This window comes from Stegodyphus dumicola, chromosome X1 (assembly GCF_044657685.1).
Source record: "Stegodyphus dumicola isolate Sdum_Otavi_A_Nest chromosome X1, ASM4465768v1".
In the NCBI taxonomy this organism is placed as follows: Eukaryota; Metazoa; Arthropoda; class Arachnida; order Araneae; family Eresidae; genus Stegodyphus; species Stegodyphus dumicola.
In genome coordinates this window covers 198,513,350-198,534,573 of record NC_140780.1, presented here as the reverse complement: position 1 = coordinate 198,534,573, position 21,224 = coordinate 198,513,350, and the positions used below count along the sequence as shown (strand labels likewise).

General features: G+C 30.8%; 1 protein-coding gene across 1 annotated transcript in view; it reads right to left on the bottom strand.

Moving 5' to 3' along the window:
- Positions 1–21,224, bottom strand: part of Ilk (integrin linked kinase) — a 45,077-nt gene that overhangs the window by 11,800 nt on the left and 12,053 nt on the right. The window contains exons 4-8 of the mRNA XM_035377564.2: positions 9,988–10,084; positions 7,807–7,887; positions 7,622–7,707; positions 3,318–3,549; positions 2,789–2,910 (exon numbers count right to left, since the gene is read on the bottom strand). Of these exons, the coding sequence (XP_035233455.1) occupies positions 2,789–2,910; positions 3,318–3,549; positions 7,622–7,707; positions 7,807–7,887; positions 9,988–10,084 (618 nt within the window). The remainder of the gene's footprint in view (positions 1–2,788; positions 2,911–3,317; positions 3,550–7,621; positions 7,708–7,806; positions 7,888–9,987; positions 10,085–21,224) is intronic.

Below are 21,224 nucleotides of genomic sequence, written 5' to 3'. Positions count from 1 at the left end.
AATAATAATGCCTCTTGAAACTTCAAATTTCATGTTTTCTTGGCTGAATGGAGCTGCAAAGAAAATGTTACTGAATGAGCCCTTGATGATGAAATATTGAAGTGTCAACAATGCATCTCAACAGAAGTAAATCACATTTTTCACACTGACATAAAATTAAGTTTTAAGTAGTTTTTCTACTGCGTCATTTATACTGGGGCCTGTATGCTTTAATCATAAGTTTCTTTTTTCTTCATACTGTAACATGTTGCCTTTTAGTAATAAATGCATTGGCAAGACTAAATCTAGTTTGAATCATATTTGAACTATAGAATACTAAAACAAAAGGTATTACAAATTTTTAATATTTAGTAATAATTATTTTCCTAAAATACTTTGACAGTCTTTATTTTGGAAGAATATTTTAACTTTGAGTAACTTTGTAAATAATCTCTTTGGTACCCTCCCCCTCCAAAAAAAGCTTATTTTCATTTATACAGAAGCCAGAAGGATATAAAATCAATCAAGAATTTGAATATGTCACAAATCTACAAACCTAATGCTGACACCTTTCTCAAAATCCTCTTCAACAATATGTTTTATTTTTTGGATGTATTTATTTTTTGGTTTATAAAATATTTGTATTTCATATTAATAAATACAATTTAATAGTTCTGGAAGACAAACAAGACTGTTTCGGCTTGAATAAAATGGATACCTTTAACCTTGCAAAATGCTTCAAGACTCATTAAATTTTAAATATAGGTCAAACCCACATAAAACAAAGAGGTCTCTCAGAAGCTTACTATACGAAGAATTATCCATATCTTTCAAACACCCCATGTTGACCTGTACAAACCTATAAGTCTTGTAAAACAGTAACCCCTTGACAGCCAACTAACATCAGCATGCAATAATAGATGATTAGCTGTCTTGTCATTTTCTTTAACATAATCTGGCAAAAAAATGCTATTGTAAAAGATCTACTCAGATTTTATTAACAATGTTTACACATACTGTTAAAAATTATTCAATTTAGAAGACTCTTCCCACACAAGATGTCTATGAATGAAAAAATAGGCAATGCATATATTAGGATATTATGTAGGAAAAGCAAAACCTTGACACCGATCTGCCATAGCAGGTGCCTTAACAGTAGAAACTACATAAGTATTTTTTCACTGGAATAATAATAATAAACATATTTTTTCACACTATGTACAAGAGTCTTTCTTTTTTAGACTTATCAACATATTTCAGTAAAAGTAATTCTTCTAAAGCATTTTTTTTTTTTTTTTAATTGGCTAAGATACTTCCTGCAAGCCATAATAATGATTTTGGTTCCAGAAATTGATTCATCAAGAGCCTGCTTGTGGTTTCTTCAATGTTTTCAGATAACTTTTCTGTTTGCATTTTTACTGCATCATAACTTAAGTGACAATGACTTAAGAACAACGTTGAGGTTATTATAACACTGACCCTATAATTCCCTTTATAGCTATAATTTCCCCCCTGCATCTAAATAAGGTTTTACTTTTGCAATGAGCGTGGATATAAATAAGGTGATTTTAATCTGCTCTGAAAATAAGGTTGAGTGGAAGATTTAAGAAAAATGAAATTAGTCTTGCACGAGTTTCTCTCTGAGCTTTGTATAACAGGCAATATTTCCATTCTGTTTCAGATACAGTTCTTTCATTTTAAACACTTTTATTGAATTGTTGGAAATCTTAGTGAATAAGTTGGCTGCATGGACGTTTTCCCCCATGTGTAATGTTAATATAAGCAGTTTCCCTTTCAAACTTCCCCTTCCCCACAGTGGCATTGCTTTCTTTAAGCAGATAACATAGTATGCTTTACCAGATTCAAACAACACAAACTCACACAACGTATGGCACTGCAGGTAAATACTTTTCACACTTAAAACACAATAGTACACTATGATTATGCTTCACAGTTTTAGAAGGACAGAAACAATTTTAAGTTTCAAGTGAATAGTGTTAATGTTTTTTCTTTGCAAGACTTAAGTAAGCAAGGCTACACTGTACAAGTCCAGTATTATAATACTACAATTTGTTTTAATAAAATATAAATTATTATTAATTAAAAGCTACAAGCTGTTAAAGAAAAACCGTTACTCTCTGGAGAACAGATGCACATTGTTGCTGAGTAATTCTAGACACCTCGTCATTTTAATTAATATTCATGATTAAAATATTTAACAAGATTCACATTTTGCAAGGAATATAAATTACAGTCAAGCCTTAAATCCTAAAAAGTCCTTTACATTGAAGAAATTTTAAACATGAATATAAAATAAAACTATAATAATTCAAGTTATTTACAGTAATAAGTTAATAAAAAAATTCATACAAAACTTGAATAAACTTGCTTTTTTAACAAGCGCTTTTACATCAGCTTTATGCATACGACTAAACTGCGATCATCATTTGCACATGATATATCAAAGGAGAAACACACAGCATATGATTATAATTATTGGTAAAATATTAGACAGATTGTTCTTTTATATTGAAAAAAAGGTTTATCATTTATTCATTTCCTAATGATGAAACTTTTGCCGACAGCAGGTATGACTACTTTCCTGAGTTCCAGTTCAACCTCATTTTTGAAGAAAATACCAGTTTGGAAATCTGTCTTGAGTAAATATTATATTATTCACAAGAAATTGACTGATTATATTACATCACTGATGTATTCTATATAAAATATAGGACAGGCTTTATTAAGACTTTAGACTAGTCACAAAATAAAGGAAAATACATTTTCAAAAAGTAAACACTTTATTTACCATAACATGTTTGCTACTTAAATAAAATCTCGGGATCAAAGGGTCAAGTGTATGCAAGAATGCCATTCCCCTGCAAATATCTATTGCAAATTTCAGAGCTTGTACTGTATCAACAACAATACCTAAAATAGAATATTAAATTAACAAATGATTTGAAAACAGAAGAAATACATCTATGTACATATGCAAGCTAAAATTTGAGAAAAGGGGAGGGGGAATCCTGAACTAAAGGGAAAAATATTTTAAATCTTTTATAAAACCATCATACCAACATGTTAACACTACTTAAAAATACTATATGATTATATAAGCATTGACTGGTACTTGAAGTTTAAATGAACTGCAATTTGTAAAAATGACAAATGAGAACACTGAAATAATATTAGCACAAACCTCCTTTCTCAGAGGTCAGTCCTCTTAAAACTATATATATATATACATATTTTCTTATCTGCTATCAATTTATAACATTCTTAGGGATAGTTTCAATTATTTAAAAAGTACAAATAAGCAAATAAATATACCACACCTGTTCCTTCATGGAGTACTGTATAAAGTGATCCAAATGGCATGTACTGATTTATAACAATATGACTTGGTGGACTACTGCAACAACCAATAACAGGTAGCACATTTGGATGTGAAAAAATACGTAATCGAGGGTACTCATCATTAAAATCTCTTGTTACTCGGGCAGTTGGTTCTCTGAGTTTCAGAATTTTAGCTACAATATCGTTTCCTTGCCAGACTCCTCTCCAAGTCTGAAAACAATGTTGATGTATATATCTATATAATTACATGCTGATAATATTTATTTTAATTTGGAAAATACATATTAGTATTGTGCAAGTACACATACAAATACAGTATGAGCCAAACTGTCAAATGCAAAGATTTTAAGAAAATTAAGAGTCAGTTATGGAAAAATTGTGCATTTGAATAACAGTATAAACTTAGTAACAGTTATAATCAAAGCATGGAACAGAGACAACATAAAAATATCTATAAGAGTTATATTGTAAAAATAAAGGAAATAATATTCCATGAATGTTTTTCTTAAATGCAGAATGGTACATACATAGCAAAACAACCCGCCCCCCCTTTTTTTTTGTCAAAAACCAATACTCAAAAGCATTTTTAATGATGTGGTGAAAGGCATAAAATAATATTCCATTTAGTCTTCATTAGCATTTAAACTTCAATGCAAATCTATGTAAGCCTAAATTAGACTGAGTTGCCATCAAGAAAATATTACACTTTATTTTACATTCATTATAACACATAAATTTAAAAGATGTATAATAAATATAAACAATCTATAATTAACATTATAAATTATGTATATTTAATATAAAGAATGACAGAAACAATATGAGTTTAGATGAGAAACCTATGACCTTTAACTAGGTTGGTGAAAAATTTATATTTTCTGAAGCAATAAAAACTGTTCACGAATCTATCAAATCTATAATTGTTTAGAAAACTTCCTAAAGGCCAGTTTATTTAATCATAGAAATTATCACTAATTCTATTTTTTCTATAAAACATACTAAATATGTTCCATGAAAGTAATGAAAGCATCAAGATACTTTCCTAGGAAAATATATATATATATATATTAGATAACATGGAATGTTCCAGACTGAGAACCATACCACAGCAATTGAAAATTAAATAACAATATGAACAAACAAAATAAAGAATTTTAAGACATGGACTTGAGTGCTAACTATTTGATTCTTTGCAATACAAAGAAAGACACTGCAAAATGTCATGCAAAATATTTAATTTTTCCATAAAATGTTTTGAATGATTTAAATAAATTACAAAAGCTTACAAAAATATCATACCAAGGATTTTGCAATATTTTATTCAAAAATAACTTAAGTATATCAACTAAGCAAAGAAAATTACACAAAAAGTATTGCTAAAAAGTAAACAGGAATTGCCTTTTGAAAGGTAATTATTTATGAAAATGCATAAATAGTGTACACAATTTTGTTCAATTTTTGTTTTTTGGAATTTACTACATACTATATATTCAAATTTATATGGATGTAAATTATATTTTTTTATTACTGCTTGCTTCTAAATATGCAAAACAAGAGAAAATTTTAAAACATAAAACTTATTTGCTGTGCACATAGCATTTATGTGCAGTTACAACTGTTGAGAGAGCATCACCTTTCTCACTAAAACAAAAAATAAAAATTCTTAAAGGGTGAACTAATTTTTCAGCCATATGTACACATCTTTCTGAAGAATACCTTTTTATATTAAATGCTACTGATCGTATCACACACAAATCAGTAAACTACTAAACAAAGAAGTACCCCTTTGACCTTTCAGGTACACATATAAAAAAAAAAAAAAAAAAAAAAATCAGACATTTCATTTTTGGCACAAAAATAAACAGCCTTCCTTTCCTCATTCTCTTCAAATCTGTGCTTAAATTTTTCTTTACATCTTTGATTTTGTTCATGTATATTACTCATTTAACCCTCTGAGCGTTACAGGTTTAGCCCTGAAATTTCAAAGTTCCTCAAAATGTAATGAATAAGTGATATTTTATTGATTTTAATTAAAAAATGACTCCTTTTATACCTTGATTCCTTTTCTTCCAATATACATCCAAACCGAAATCAGATACATTTAACAGCTAGCAGAAATTTTCTTGTATAATGAATATAGAAGACAGCCTTCTGTACGGGATTTTCTGGCCATAACTCTGACAGGGTTAAAAGGATATCAAAATAACAAAATATAAGATACATATGAATTGGCTTTGCATCTTTTTCAAAGGGCTAAAAATACAGTTACAAAATTAAACAAACACCCAGCATATTTTTTATTTGAAGAAATTTCACATGTTAATTATATCACAACACATATTCGGACTATATTACAATTTTCAGTAGCTGTGGTACAAAATTTTCAGGTATATATTTCAAGGTTACCTATCATACTTCATTTCATTCTAATTATAACACTTACCTGAAGCCTGCCTTGCTCATAATAATGTGTTTGTGTAATTTTTTCTAATACTCAGCATAAATTTTCCGGGTATTGCAACTATATAAAGTCTGAATAAGTAGTATGGTTTTAAGCTGCTTCTTACAGTGGTATAGAATCACACTAGTTTACAATTTTATATCAAGCTTTAATTTCATGAATGCATTCTAAAAATTTTTACTTAGTTATTTCCAAGCACTAATTTTGAGATTTTTGTCCCAGTGAATCATATATTTAGTCATGATGCTATTGATAAAGTCTCAGTCAAATCCTTTATCAGCCAAAGTACAGTCTCAACCAAATCCTTCATCTGATAACAACTATCTTCAGTTTTAGTATAATTTTGCTTATTCATTTCAGTATTGGACTTCAAGCAAAAAATACTGAATTTAATTTTGTTACTAAAAGCAATCCTCTTCCAGAAAACTTGCATGACTGTAGAAAGCCCTTCAGCAAAGAACACTAGTTTAGTCTACAAGCTTAATTTATGAAAAATTTCTTGCAAGATGCATGATCATTGTAACTGTTTTGTGACATTTGGTGGACAGTTTCACTTATGACATACTTTTTAATTTATTTACAAAATATGACTTTATATATATGTATAATATAGTTTCTGACACATTAATTTTAAGACTTTCATCACATGACAAACCATTGCCATTTAACTGCAGCAACAAAAATCTGCTTATATCTTCTTTGTGGCTATCAACCAAGAAAAAACAGATTTTGGTTAATGCATTTCTGGCTCTAGTTTTGGTGGACTTCCAGTGAAGTTAAATACTTATAATTAAAAACTTCTGTTTTTCAAAATTACTGAAATGCTGAAGAATATTTAAAATGTATTATATTTATTCGCTGACATTTTAAAATGTTGCGAGACTGCAGATTAAAAAATTCAAAACAGAAATTAGGGGGAAATTTCTTTTTTAAATGAACATCAGCCAATTGTTTAAATCTTTACGATTAAGCAGTTGTTATATAGAAGATGTTGAACTTGAATAGCCAAATTTTGTATCTACTTTTGGTTATAACTTTACTATTACAATACAAAGTCCGTAATCCAGACTCATCAGGACTCAGGACTTCAATGATTCCAGATTAGGGGTTTTTGCGGATTATAGATCACCAATTTAAATATGGTAAGATGGCATGCAGAAATTACACAATTAAAAATATGAAACCATAATTTATGAAATGAAGAGCAATTATGATCTAAAGGATATCAAAATTTTCAAAATAAAAAGAGCTTAATATTTATTTGTTTACTTTCTTTCAATGCAAGTTGTTTAAGTTGCTTTGTTTTTTTGTGCTAATACTTTCTCTTTAATTCTATAAACAGACATAATTTCTTGTTCAGTTACAAAGTTCCGCTGTTCAAGTCCTGTATTTACTGCGTCGAGAATACCAACTAACTTGTCAATCGAAATTTTTTTTATTTTCAATATACTCTCTGCCACTTTCTTCACTATCGGAAGCGCGCATGGGTAAACGCTTTACACACATGTGTAAGTTTGTGGCTTTGAGGTCCGGATTATAGATCATTCCGGATAATAGACATCCGGATTACGGACTTTGTACTGTATTATAATAATTACTGATATAAGCTTAGCAACCTGACTGATGTTTATTTATCAGACGACAATTGCAACAAATCACTAGTATCATTTCTTGATGCATTATAAACATAAGAAAGAATTTGCTTAGTTACACTCAGGCAAATGTATACTATTTCTACAGAACATTACATATAATATAATGGTTTAAAAAAATTTTACACTTAAGGTAAAAAAGATGTAATCATCAGAATGAATAGCATACTTCTCCAGATGGTGTAACAGCCAACTTGAATTGAAAACTTATTTCTTTCATGTTAATACCAGAATGGCGCGATAATGTTGCATCTCCTGAATGAGGGAAAAATTGTACATATATACATAAAATCTGTGCATCTGAGATTAAAAAAAAAGGCCAAGAAATAATCATAAAATAAACAGAAATATTACTAGATCTTGTTTTAGTTCCAAGCCAGCTTTGGTCCTTGTATGGGATTTTTTTGGTTTCTTGACCCAACTGAGTTGCAAGTTCTGAAAGGGATAATAAAAACAAAATTTACCTGTCTTAACCCCTTAACTGCCGCGGGCGTATATATACGCCTTGCTCAGCTGAAGCGTTAACTGCCCCAGGCGTATATATACGTCCTTCCAAACTGCTATCATTTGCTTTGCGCTGCTACACCTAAAATTATTCGCAAAGTTAACGCATCGGCTGCACATCTGGGGCAGTTAACGCATCGGCTGAGCAAGGCGTATATATACGCCCAAGGCAGTTAAGGGGTTAAAAAAAAAAAAAAAAAAAGAGAGAGAGAGAGGGAGGACACAATGCTGTAGTACAGAAAGAAGATAGCATCAAGAGTTGAGACTTAATTTTATTTAAAATAATGACAGGCATAAAGCTCATTTTAAAATTATGGCTATTGGCATTACTTATCACAAAAGCCAGAAAATCAGACACGTTAAAATTAAGTTAGCAGCCCATTTTGCCTCTTGTTAAAACGAAAAGCCGGATATAATGTTTCATCACAATTATATCGTTTAAATTTGAGAAATAAAGTATTTGAAAGCCATCAGACATGAAAAGGAAATTATTTTAAAACATAAAAGTGGGAAATATAAATGTTTTATTATTATTTATTTCAGAAAGGTGTATTATTTGTATATTACCTTTATACTGATGATATCATTATAAAATTACGATGTTTGTTAGAAAAATCTTCAAAAAATTAGCAGATCATTAAATAAAAATTTTAAAAGACAAGTAAATTATCAAAATGCTAACACGTCACCAACTGGTTGTGATGCACAGCAGAATTTAAGGGTCCAGAAAGACAGAACTTAATTTGAACATGTTCTGATGACATTTCTGCCAACTTTAAAATCTGAAAAGAACTTCAAAATGACAAATTTTCAGAATACTGGCAGATATGGTATCTAGAAATATATAAATTACAAAGCAGTCTTGCAGTGAACAAAATTCCCATTTCATTTAACACACAAGCATGGAAATGGTGCCTAAAACCTCTTTATCACCATGTTTATATCGAACTGAAGGAATTGAACTCAGTACAACAATACACCAACTTAGAATATAGTTGAATACAATCTAACTTGATGGAGTATGGAAAGTATCCATCATCTCCTGACATAATACTGTTTCTTTAATTTTATATATATAATTTAATTTTATAAAATTTGCTGATAGTAAGTATTTTACCTATTTAAAAAAGTCACAAGTAATCCTCAAACAAAATAAATGAAGAGGGATTCATAAATTCACTGAGAAGCAGATCCTGGAAAAAGAGCAGATACATACCAAGGCTAAAGTAAGTGAGGGTAAATGACGAAGTAAAGCAAATTAAAATATAATAAATTGGATATTAATGTTAAAGGGACAAAAATTTTCAGGGGTTGGAATTTTGAGATTTTTTACAAACCTGTCAGCATGGTTCAGAAGTACATAGCTGGCATAGAACAATATAAGTCCCTAACATTTTAAGCATTACATATTAAAACTGGTGATAATTTTAACAAATATGTTAAAAGATGAATATTACTAACAGTAATAAATTGTTAGACAAATATTTATTATCCGTTATATTGTGCATATTTTTTATCTGTAATATGAGTCATGAGAAACTCACTTTTCTTAAAGGAGTAACAGTCAAGTATTCAACTAGATAGTATCCCATATACTCAATAACAAAGATAATACACACACACACACACCAATATTACAGAAATTTTCAACCTTTATATAAGAATGTGACATTACAGTACACTGCACGAAATACTGAGAAAATACGTCAACTACCACTACATGAAATTTTACAAGGTATATAACAGACCAAAAAATTGGATACAGCAAGAAATTTTTAAGGTAAGATATTTTCACTTAATGAACACCAACTTATTAACTTGCATGCATACATTTAGCAGCTTTGATTTAACACTCAGGTAGAGAACTTATTTAAACATATCAGAGTAAGAATTTATCTGTATAATACTTTAATAATATTGATAACTATACATTTACATATTTATGTACACCAAACAATCAACTATAAAATGCTTTTAACAGCTGTATTATTGATAAAAATATATTTTGAAAAACATAAATATAAAACATACCAAGCAATTTTTGAGCCATTTGACCTTTACATTTGTCCAAAGGTGTTTCACCATATTTATTGCAGATAGCAACCATAGCACCATTATTAATCAAATCCTACATAAGACAGACATGAAAATGGTTGTATTAAATTTTTAAAAAATGTACAAAGTATTGAATTATGAGGAAAATAACGCAAGCTTTTTCTCAGAATCAATAAACTGCTTTCAAGAATAAGCAAATTTTCTCAAAGTACAGCTTCTTGCAATAACAAACAACTTGTATAATTCTTAGCTATTCAAATTCAGAAAATACACTCCCCAAACTAAAGGAAGTGAATACACCTAATATTAGTGCAAACATTCACACATTTACTTAAGAATTTATATGTGCAAGTTGTGCATATATATCAGGGTGTAAATCTGAATCAGAGGATTAACCCCTTATCTGCCACGGAAAAAGTACAAAATTAATTTCCCTGTTCCACGGTTTTTCATACAGGCATGCACAGTTATGCGATGCATTGGGGGGGGGGGAATAAGTGCAAGTTTTACTTTCTAAAAACTGTTTACTTTCACAAAATAAAGAATAAAAGAAAAAAAAATGAATGCACAAAATTTAATGTTTAGAGTAATAAAAAGATGCAAGTAAAATAAAAATGATGTTTTATAATAAAAAAGATGGAAATGGAGTTTCGATCAATCTATTTTTAGACCAGTAAAGTGTAATATCAGATTTCAGCGTTATACTCTGTGAAATCAGTATGCCTACAAAAACATATTTCTTCTCAACTGGTTGAATGCCACGATTTTGTTCTTGATTTTTCATTTGTGAGGTGGTGGTTCATATACTTGTCTACAAAACGGTTAGTTTCAGTAACGAGCAGTTCATCAAAAAATAATTCAAGAAAGATAAATGGGTTTGAAACATCTGTTATATCTTTATTCCTGGAACCTACTACAAAAAAATAAATGAAAATGGAGGACACAGAATTTAAAAAAAATACGTTCATCGTCAAACACAAAAACACACAAAAAAAAATACGTCAAACAACACCAGCCAATACCACGCAGTCATTACTTTCACCGCTTTAGACACACCCCTCTCTCCAATTTCTTCCCACACTTCTCTGAAATAGTATCCTCCTTCGCATACTTTGTCAAGGTCATTGTGGTGTTGCATTCCAAAGCTTTGTGAATAATTTTACGGGTAGCAGCACAAAGCAAATGATAGTATTTTGGAAGGGCGTATATATACACCCGGGGCAGTTAACGCATCGGCTGAGCAAGGCGTATATATACACCCGCAGCAGTTAAGGGGTTAAAACAAATTATTCAAATCAGCAGTCTCACTTTTTTAAAGGATGTGAAATGTGTTAAAATTGAAGATAATCTGTTACTTTTAAAGAAATTTTAATTATTGAATGAAAAAAAAAAAAAAAAAAAAAAAAGAAACACAACTTTTGAAAGATTTATTTTTAAATTTAAAATTGTTTACAATACTTTCAACAACCATTTTAATACCAATGCAGGATTTATGTATAAGCTACGCAAGTTATAGCTTAGCTCCCAAAAGTTTAAATATAATATAAATCTAGTATAACAGACTTATAAAGGGCCTTACATCTCAAATAGCTTAGGGCCTTATCAAGTCTAAATCGAGCTCTGCTTAATACAATGCAAGAAAGTAAGTCACTTACATTTTTCTAGTCTCAAGTATAAATTTGATGATGACTGAATTAATTCAAAATACAGGGTACATGATCTAAGTAAGCATGTTGTAAAAACACAAACATCTTAAAAAATCTAAATAGGTCATTAATTTTTTTTTTTTTTTTTTAATGTTACAAAGCATCAAACCTTCATTTCATAAAATTGATTGAGATGCTGCATTCTGAATATAAGTCACTATTTAAAAATAACTTAAGAGGGAAATTATTAAATGATATGTATCAAAAGCATACAGAGAAATGCAGTAATATTTTTGTCAATCAAACAGTATGTATGATACTAGGACAGATTATCTAATATTCATAATGAACCAGTAATCTGAATGTATGTTTGTATAACAGATGGAATTGTACATTTAATGAAACTACTGATACATCAACAAGTGAAAATTTACTTATTGTTGTTGTCCCCCCGGGGAAAGTGGATTTTTTTTTTTTTTTTGGTGAAGTTTTCTTATATCTGCAAGCATTTATATTTATGTATCTAGCTGTTATCATGGGGCTTTCCTTATTAAACAAGAGCTTACACTCCATGGCTTTAAATATCCCCCGGCATAAACCCCAGGGTATTAGTGAGAAGGCAAATGATAAGCAAAATGAGAAGCAAGCAGGAGCAAATGTATCAGATGGCTCGGAGGCCGCTGACTCATACATTGCTGACAATCTATTGTCATATGTAAATGATCATTCTAGAGAACTTGATGAAATTTCGGGAAATCCAATTGATAAAGTTAATAAAGCAGCAGGAAACAAAATTAGATATTGTTCATAAATTACAGAATGTTCTAACAAATTTTCTTGTTAAAAAAAGCGAATTAAGAGGTTGATTATCAGAAAGAGAAAAACATTCAAACAATAGTGGAAGGAGGAAAAAAAAGCAAGAAATGATCTACGCTGAGAAGGCACAAAAAAAGACCCAGATCTCGAAATAGATCAAGGAGTTTTAAAAAACAGGAAGTCAAATTTTTCACTTTAGTGTAACCAAAGAAAAGAAAAAAAAAAAAAAAAAATCAAGCATCAGAACAAATAAAGGAAAATAAAACATATTTACATCTGGATTCAGCTGAAGATTTAAGTGCAAAAAGTTCAAAAAATGAAAAATGGAAGTGTCCTAATTAAAGTAACAAAAAATGAAGATTTGGCCATTATTGAAAATGCAATTATTGAAAAGAACAGTTGGAGACCAAAGAAAATTAATTCAAAAATTATCATTTATAATGTTGAAGCTGTGTTTTTGAGTAGTGATATTATCTTATGAAGTCTCAAAATGCTTATATGGAACATGCTAATAATGAACCAAAACTTAGCATTTAATCAGATATGGGTACACACTGGGTTGTTTCTTTATAGCCACTGACATTTGAAGAAGTTATGAAAGAAAAGAAAATATATTTAAAGTAGTCTAGACATCAAATCAGAGAATATTGGTTACAAAGTGCTTTCAATGTTACGGCTTCGGCCACATCAAGAGATTTTGCATGGGCATGGCTATAATAAAAGTATTCTTGAGGGATATACAAAGGCTGACTGTTCAGCAAGCAAACCAAAATGCAATAATTGTACTATAGCTAATTGAAGATTTGGTCTTCTATTAGGCACAGAAATACTCATAAGGAATGTCCTTGTTTTATAATGCTTGATTTATTAACTAGAAACACTGACTACAGATTGTAAGTCCATTAATGTGAAATTATATCAAATAAATCTTCATGTTATTAAGGCAACCAATCAGTTAAAGGTACAGTAAGTAACTCGGGATATACATTGCCTGCGTACAAAAACCATATACCTACCTATCAAGGCAGAATCTATGGCATTCCACTCCAAAATTAGAGCTTATTATCACAGAAAATTGCAGAAATAAGATTGGACATTTTTGTGTTTGGTGAAAGACTGCCAGTACTATAAAATTACATTTCTAAAGATATTCTGGCAATTTTGATAAAGGGTAATAATAGCCCATATGCTTAATAACATGTTATTTCTTGCCTTCAGATATTGTAGATGATCGTTTGCAAATTTTAGCATCTTTACTGAAAGGGTTCAGAGACATTTCTTTGATTATAAATGGAGACATAAATAGCAAGCATCTCTTATGGTGTCAAGATCAGATGGATTTTAAAGGAGAGAAGCTTGCTGAATTTTTATTGATTTTATTATGAATAACAACAGAAACAGTTTACCTACTTACTCTTCTGTATTAGGTAAGCCATGGATTGATATAATGGCTTCCAGGTTGATTAAGAGTATTGAATTCGTAATTAGCAGGTTCTGAACACTATTAGTTTGAGTAATCATAATTATATTTTATTTGAAATCAACAATATCAACTCTCAAGAGCTTAGTCAATCTCGAATTAGACTAAAAAGTCTAAACTGGATTACTCTCAAAGAACTGATTATTGAGAAGTTTTCACAGATGAAACTTGGAAGGCATATAGATATTACTATCTGGAATATTAATTCGACTATTCGATATATCTGTGGCGGGCCATCTATATATTATAAGGTAGATCAAGAGTAAAGAAAATGAACTTTTCTCCATGGTGGCTTTGTAATCTGAGCATAGGGGGGAAAAAACAAAGCGTGAGAGCACACACAAGAAAATGTCAAAATTCTGTTGAAGATCAAAGAATTTATCATAGAGGAATTTACAATAAATCTCTGGCTATTTATAAAAGTATGTGCAAAAGATTACTGGAATAATTTATGGGGAAATATAACCATGTGCAGTCCATGCATTTTAAGCATTTTTAATTTGGCATGCATTTTAAGATTGCTACAGATAAGCACTTATTTAACAACTTTTACTGCGATAAAGAAAAGCAATGACTCAATGACGAACAATATTAAAGAAGCTCTTGAAGAGGGCCTAGATTTTCACTTTTACATACAGACCTATTTGTTTACTATCAACATTAGGGGCTCTGCGCCCTAAGATCACCAAATTTGGCGATATGTGTTCTGCGCTGGTTTTTGGCATGATTCCGTGCTGTGGGATGGTTTGGTGGACAATGCTGTTTGTATGGCAACCCTTTTGATGTTGAAACTTAAATCTTTTGCTGCAGTGGTTTAATTGCTCATTGTGGTTTGTGTTATGAAATGACCTATGTTGCAATTATAGACGTGGTGGGAAGATTTCAGTTGTGTATTTTAGATTGTGTGGAAAGTAAATTTAGTATTAAAAGGTACGATGCTGAAGTTGTTAACGAGCCTTTTGTTCACGGGTGTGTTTATGAGGATTGAAGTGTATTTTTGGAATTTCTGTGGGACTTTTAAAACGGAGTATGAAATGCGGAGCTGCTATCAGAACTCGGACGAAGAAGAGTATTTCTGACAGTTCTTGTGTGGATTTGCAGTCAAATGCTTGTTGATAAAGTATGTGGCTGTCAGCGGAATTTAAGATTTGGATCATGGTTTTCATGTAGTAAGTTAACTTTGGAGGAAGTTTTTATCGTTACTTTCAAAATTTTTAATCACAGAAAGACATGTGATATAGCAAAATCGTGGCACTTTTGTTCCCAGACGTTGTGTGACTGGCGAAATTTTATTAACAAATGTATTATGGTAAGTGCATTTTATTTTACTGTTTTTATTTTGTAGAATGTTATGTTCATTTTTTTTACAATGAATTTCTGTTATTGATGTTTTTTGAATTGTTTGTAATTTCAGTTTATACTGTTGATTTGTGCGTAATGCCTAGATTGTGCAATTCATTAAACAGGATGTTGTGTACACGTAGTTCTTTAAAATTTACTGTTGTTAAGTTAATTTATTAAAGCCAGGTTTGCGTAGTTTGTAGATTCGTTCGTTGCCTAGATTGTGCAATTCGTAGATTTTTTTTTAAGTTTAAACATATCGCTGTGTACATGGATTCTTGTCTAATATTTTTTGTTAGAAACTACATTTTTGCTATCTAAATTTTTTGTTTTTGTTTTGGATTTTTAGCTTAAATTGTGTGTTCAAAATGTGGTTTTTGCATTTGGAGACATTTTAGGCTTAAAGTTCGAAATGTAGGCAAAAAATTTAGATAGTAATATGGCACCGTGGAGTTTCTCGCCAAAAATGTTTGGTGAGCAATTTGTCGCCACATTTGCCGACCTGAGGGCGCATATAAGAGTAGTTCCACATTAGGAAAGGTTTTAGACAAGTTAATAAACAAGAGATTGGTATAATTTTTTGTGATACAAAAATTTTCTGCATAAAAAACGATTTTGAATTTAACCCGGTAAGAGAAACAATAATGGCTATATGCAAAATTATCGATTAAAGAATTACCAGGGTTGCCACTCAAACAGGAGAATGAAATTCCCTGACTTTTCCAGGTTTTCCAGGTGTGTTTCAAGAAAATTCCAGTCTATCCACGTAATGTACGTTGGCTGTGCTAAGAGGTAAATTAATTATGGTATTACTTGTATTGTGTAGCAAATTCACTTAATTATTCAATAAATCCCAGAGGACATTTATTCTTAATTATTCTTGGTATACTTTGTTTGATAATTTTGTTTAGTTTTCCACTTAATAAAATTTAAGATATATACATTGGATAACAAATGTATGTTTTATTTAATTATTACTCATGATCATCACCAGTTCAACACGAGGCTAATCCGGTCCTTATAAATCACAATGCAATGCTAAATAGTTAGGTTAGATTTTAGGTAAATTTAATTTGCGTGAGGTATGTTCTTAAAAGGCATCTTAACACTTGAAAACACAAATATAATTATAACAGTTGTTGTTTTCTCCACTGAAGATTGAGATTAGAATCTTACCAATCTTGAACAAAATAAGGCTTTTTTTTTTTTGGCAGACATTCTGCAGCTAAACGGAAGAAAGAAATCTATTTTAATAAATTGAGGTATTTTATATTTATTTCGCAGCATACATAAGGAAAAAATATGTGCATTAAATTTCGTGATGGTATGTCATCATACTGCTATAATTAATTTCAGGATTATGCCAGAGAAAATTTCCGGAAATTTGGAAATATTATTTACTAATAATAAATAAATTTAGAGGGAAGAAGCAACATTAAATTATATGAATAACATAAAAATATTTACTTAAAAATTGAATTAGAATAATCAACGATATTTTAGCGAATATAGTTATATTACATGGCTAGCCTAGATGACTGATTACTATTTTTTTATTTTACTGCAAAATGGCAAGGTATTTATTAAAAAAAAAAAAAAAAAAAAAAAGGTTTAAAAAGATTTTGCGCTAAAATTCTAGTATACGGTAAGGCTTTGGCACGATTTTGAAAATTGTCGCCAAGACCAAAATGACCTGTTTACTGCGCATCATGATGTCGCCAAATCTCATTATTATTCTAACCAAAGAACGTCTATGTAAAGAAGAAAAGGTTCCATACAAGTAAAATGCTATTACGCCGTTAGAATGCGGAGGAAAAATTTGCCAAGGGATTTGGCGATGGAACCTGGCGGCCAGAATTTCCCTCTCCGCGATGTGTACAGGAAATTGAGAAACACGTGTTAAGAAGAAACGCTCTTTGACAAAAAGAAAACTACGAAATCCGTTTTTAAAATTATTGTGAAAAATCCACGCAATAATTTTAAAAACGGATTTTCGTAGTTTTTTTTTCCCCTGAAAATAACTAATCCATGAATTAATTTACTTGCGCCAAAAAATATTTTCTTTTCCTTTAGAGTTTAACCACTTGCGCTAAGACTAAACTTCACGGTTGCGGTGCCGTGCGCTACAATATAGCAAGTGGTAAAGTGTCTCATTTACGCCGCTCCGCATCTGCGAGTGCAATCCAGAGCTGTAACTCGAGAAATAAACAATCTCATTGTTAGGCGACGTGTGCACCACGTTATTTTCATTTTTGCGATAAATGCTTATCGACGTGGTGTTCACGTCGCTCACGGTTTGAGACAAAAGCATCTCGGCGTGCGTGGCACGTCTTTTTAGTGCAAGTCATTAAAGAAATTTTAAACAATATTCATTTTATGAACTCTTGATAATGTGACCTTCGAACTTCGACACCGGTTTCGAGCTTTGGCGACAGATATATCAGACATGCACAGCTGTTTCCCTCTATGATGGAACGGAGCCACATCTGTTGCAGAGAGGTTTTCCTTCTTTACAATACATATTCTTTGATTCTAACCTACATGGTACCGTATACCAGGATTAAACCCATTTTGTTTTATACGAGAACAGGTACTTTCTTTAGTTTATGCACTGCACATGCGATTCTTGAGAATACTGGAAACCAAAAGTTGCGGGAAAGTTGCTTTGCCTTTCTAAAAGACAATCAAATTGGAGCTGCGAAAATTGGCTCTATGCCAGTTACCCGAATGACACTCACGTGATACATAATTCACCAAAAAAGTTATCTCTTCCGACGTCGGCGCAAAAATCGCTTTTTTTGGCGGGATTGTTGTATGAACTTCCTTGACTTTTCCAGATTTTGACAAAAATACTTAAATTCCCTGACTTTTCCCTGAATATTTTGGTCAATTTTCGAATTCCCTGACTTTTCCCGGTTCTCCAGGTAGCGTGGAAACCCTGAATTACATATGGCTTTGATTACTACTTATATCAGAAATGCATTCAATAGTTTATGGTGGGCAAGTATAAAAATTAGGCTCATAAATATGAATTGTAAAAGAAATTTGCAAAACATCATTGAAAGTTACCTGGATAATCATCACATAGAATATAAAAATAATAATGTATATATCTGAAAGTGTTATAGTAAGGGAGTTCCACAGGGTTCTGTTTTGGAGTTGACTCTTTGGAACATTGTTGCTGATTCTGCATTACAATTAGATTTTGATGAAGTAGTAGTCTTATAAACTTACAGATGACTTTGCATTAGTTATTCCAGGAAGCAACTAACTTGCAATTAAAGAAAAAGACAGAGTGGCTTTAGAATAAAATCCATCAATGGTGTAAAATAAACTAAACATTAATCAAAAGATTTCTGCGTTGAACTTTTCCAGAAGGCTTCCCTTTGAGCAGGCTACCTATGGTCACACAGAATAGAGTAAGGATTAAGAGTAGTAAAACACTCAAATATTTGGGAATTATTTTAGATGTTAATATAAACTGGCTGACTCACTTAGCAAAACTCAAGAAAAAATAAAATAAAATATTTGAAGTAGTAAATAAACTAAATAGGCTTATACACAAAGACTGATATAAGAATAAAAGTATACTGAAGGTGTTACATAAAAGATGAATTAAACATATTATACTTTAAGGAGCACCAATTTGGTGGATAGGTACTGAACAGATCAGAACAAAAATTCTTCAAAAAATTTCATTGCTTTCATTTTATGGGCTGCTACACAGCTGTTTCAATAAATTCACAAGTTCTGGCTGGAGTAGTACCAATAGACTTGACCTCAGAGGCTGAAACACAGACATACAAAACTTCACATATAGAAAAAGATATTCATTACCCTGATATAAATATTTTAAAAAGTGAAATTGATAAAAGGCTGGGGAAATATTTCCACCCACAAAAATTTCAGTCTCCTGGAAAATAAGTGCTCCTAGAGGAATAGGCCTGGAAATTTTAACTGATGGCTCTGTTACAGATAAGAGTATAGAAGCAGCTTCTGTAGCCTTTTCTGATAATGAAACATTTTTTGAAGAAAACATAGATTAAACCAGAATGCCAAAATTTCCAATGCTGAGCTTCATGCATTTGAAAAAGCAATTAATTGGGCTGATTGTACTGGATATAAAAGGTATATAGTTAATAGCATACATACAGCATTATCTTTGGAATTCATATAAACTATATTGCAGAAGAAAATTTTTAGAAGGTGGCAGCAAAGGTGAGCTTGTGATATGACTGGAAGGGACGCTCACAAGGTTCTACCATAAGTTGATGGAAAAAGATTATACTGTAGTAAATTGGTTCAAACCGTTAAAAATGGGTCATGCTTAATTTCAAAATATTTATTCGGATTTCACATTGTCTTTGTGGCCAGCCAGGCTACCTATCAACAAGTTTTCATTGTATATGGGGTTGCCTGCTCACAGAATCCACCAGGATAGAATATTATGGAAATATTGCAAAGGTCAATGAAAAGTTTCTATACGTGACAGAAAAGGCTAGACCAGCCAGGCTACCTATCAACAAGTTTTCATTGTATATGGGGTTGCCTGCTCACAGAATCCACCAGGATAGAATATTATGGAAATATTGCAAAGGTCAATGAAAAGTTTCTATACGTGACAGAAAAGGCTAGACTGTGTATTACAAAATAATAATGAACTTAAATAAATAAGAATATTTTATTCTTGGAGATTTGTAAATACTGTCGAGTTAAAAACTTTTAGAAAGCATGAATTTTTGCTGTAAAGATTGAACTGTATTTAATTATTTTAAGTTATGATCATATTGATGTACTACTCAATCTTGTTCATGTGCACTATATTTGCTAATGCAGATAATGTATTTATTGTGAAACATAAGAAGTTTAATTAATGTTTTGATTTGCATTATGCTTGAAAACATGGATTATCTTTATACTGTGTGATAAAATAAATTTTAAAGTTATTATTAGTTTAAATGATTAGTAAAACATAAACAAAACAAAAGGAGTATCATCATTTATAATACAAATAATCGTTTTATAATGTAAATAAGTTAATTCATCATGACAAGTTTTTAAATAAATAGAAATATTATGATAATTTGTTGTTTTGAAAATAATATCGTTTAAAAACAAATTGTTAAGATAGCTGAAGCATTCCACATAATATGTAAGAGTTGTGGTTTCAAAGCGTTTCTACCAGACTGAAGATTTTCAGTCAGCAATGGTATGGCAGAAGTCTCTGTAGCCTGTAAAAATAACCTGTTTATGTGCAATACATACACCACCTCTTGTGTGGTACCCTCGAGTACATGCAGTTGATAATTCTTGTTGCCTGAATGAAACTATTTATATTTGTTTATGTATGAACTGCAATGAAACTATTTGTATTTGTTTTAGTATTTAAATTTTCTTACTGTTTGTATTTATTATTCTGAATAAAGGTCCAGATGACCCTATTGGCTAAGCCAATACATCTCAGAGGACGAGTAGAAGGATGAGCTGACCATTGTTGTTTAGTTGTCAGCCATCTTTTGGTTTAGTCAGTTTGTGTTGCCAGTTATGGCAGTTTGACAGTACTACCTTATTTTATTAGGTTATCACTGCTCTTGATGCCATGAAAAGAGTTGAAAACAAATGCAAAATTCATGCTTTGTAACTGATAATGCACAAAATACAGGAAAATGAGAAATAAAGTAGAAAATAATTCTCACTTTATATCATACATATGTTTAATTTATCGGCCAAAAATTTAAATATATCCAATGTTACTAAGCATGTTATTTAAGATGTAAAATGTTTTTGAAATCACTATATTGCCCCCACCAGACTGAATGAATACATTAGAATTGGTTTAAATACATTGTATGAAGTGTGTTGGAACCCATCATGTAACTTTCTTGAAAGCTACAGGAAGAACAGGCAAAGAACAATTTGTGGAAGAGAAC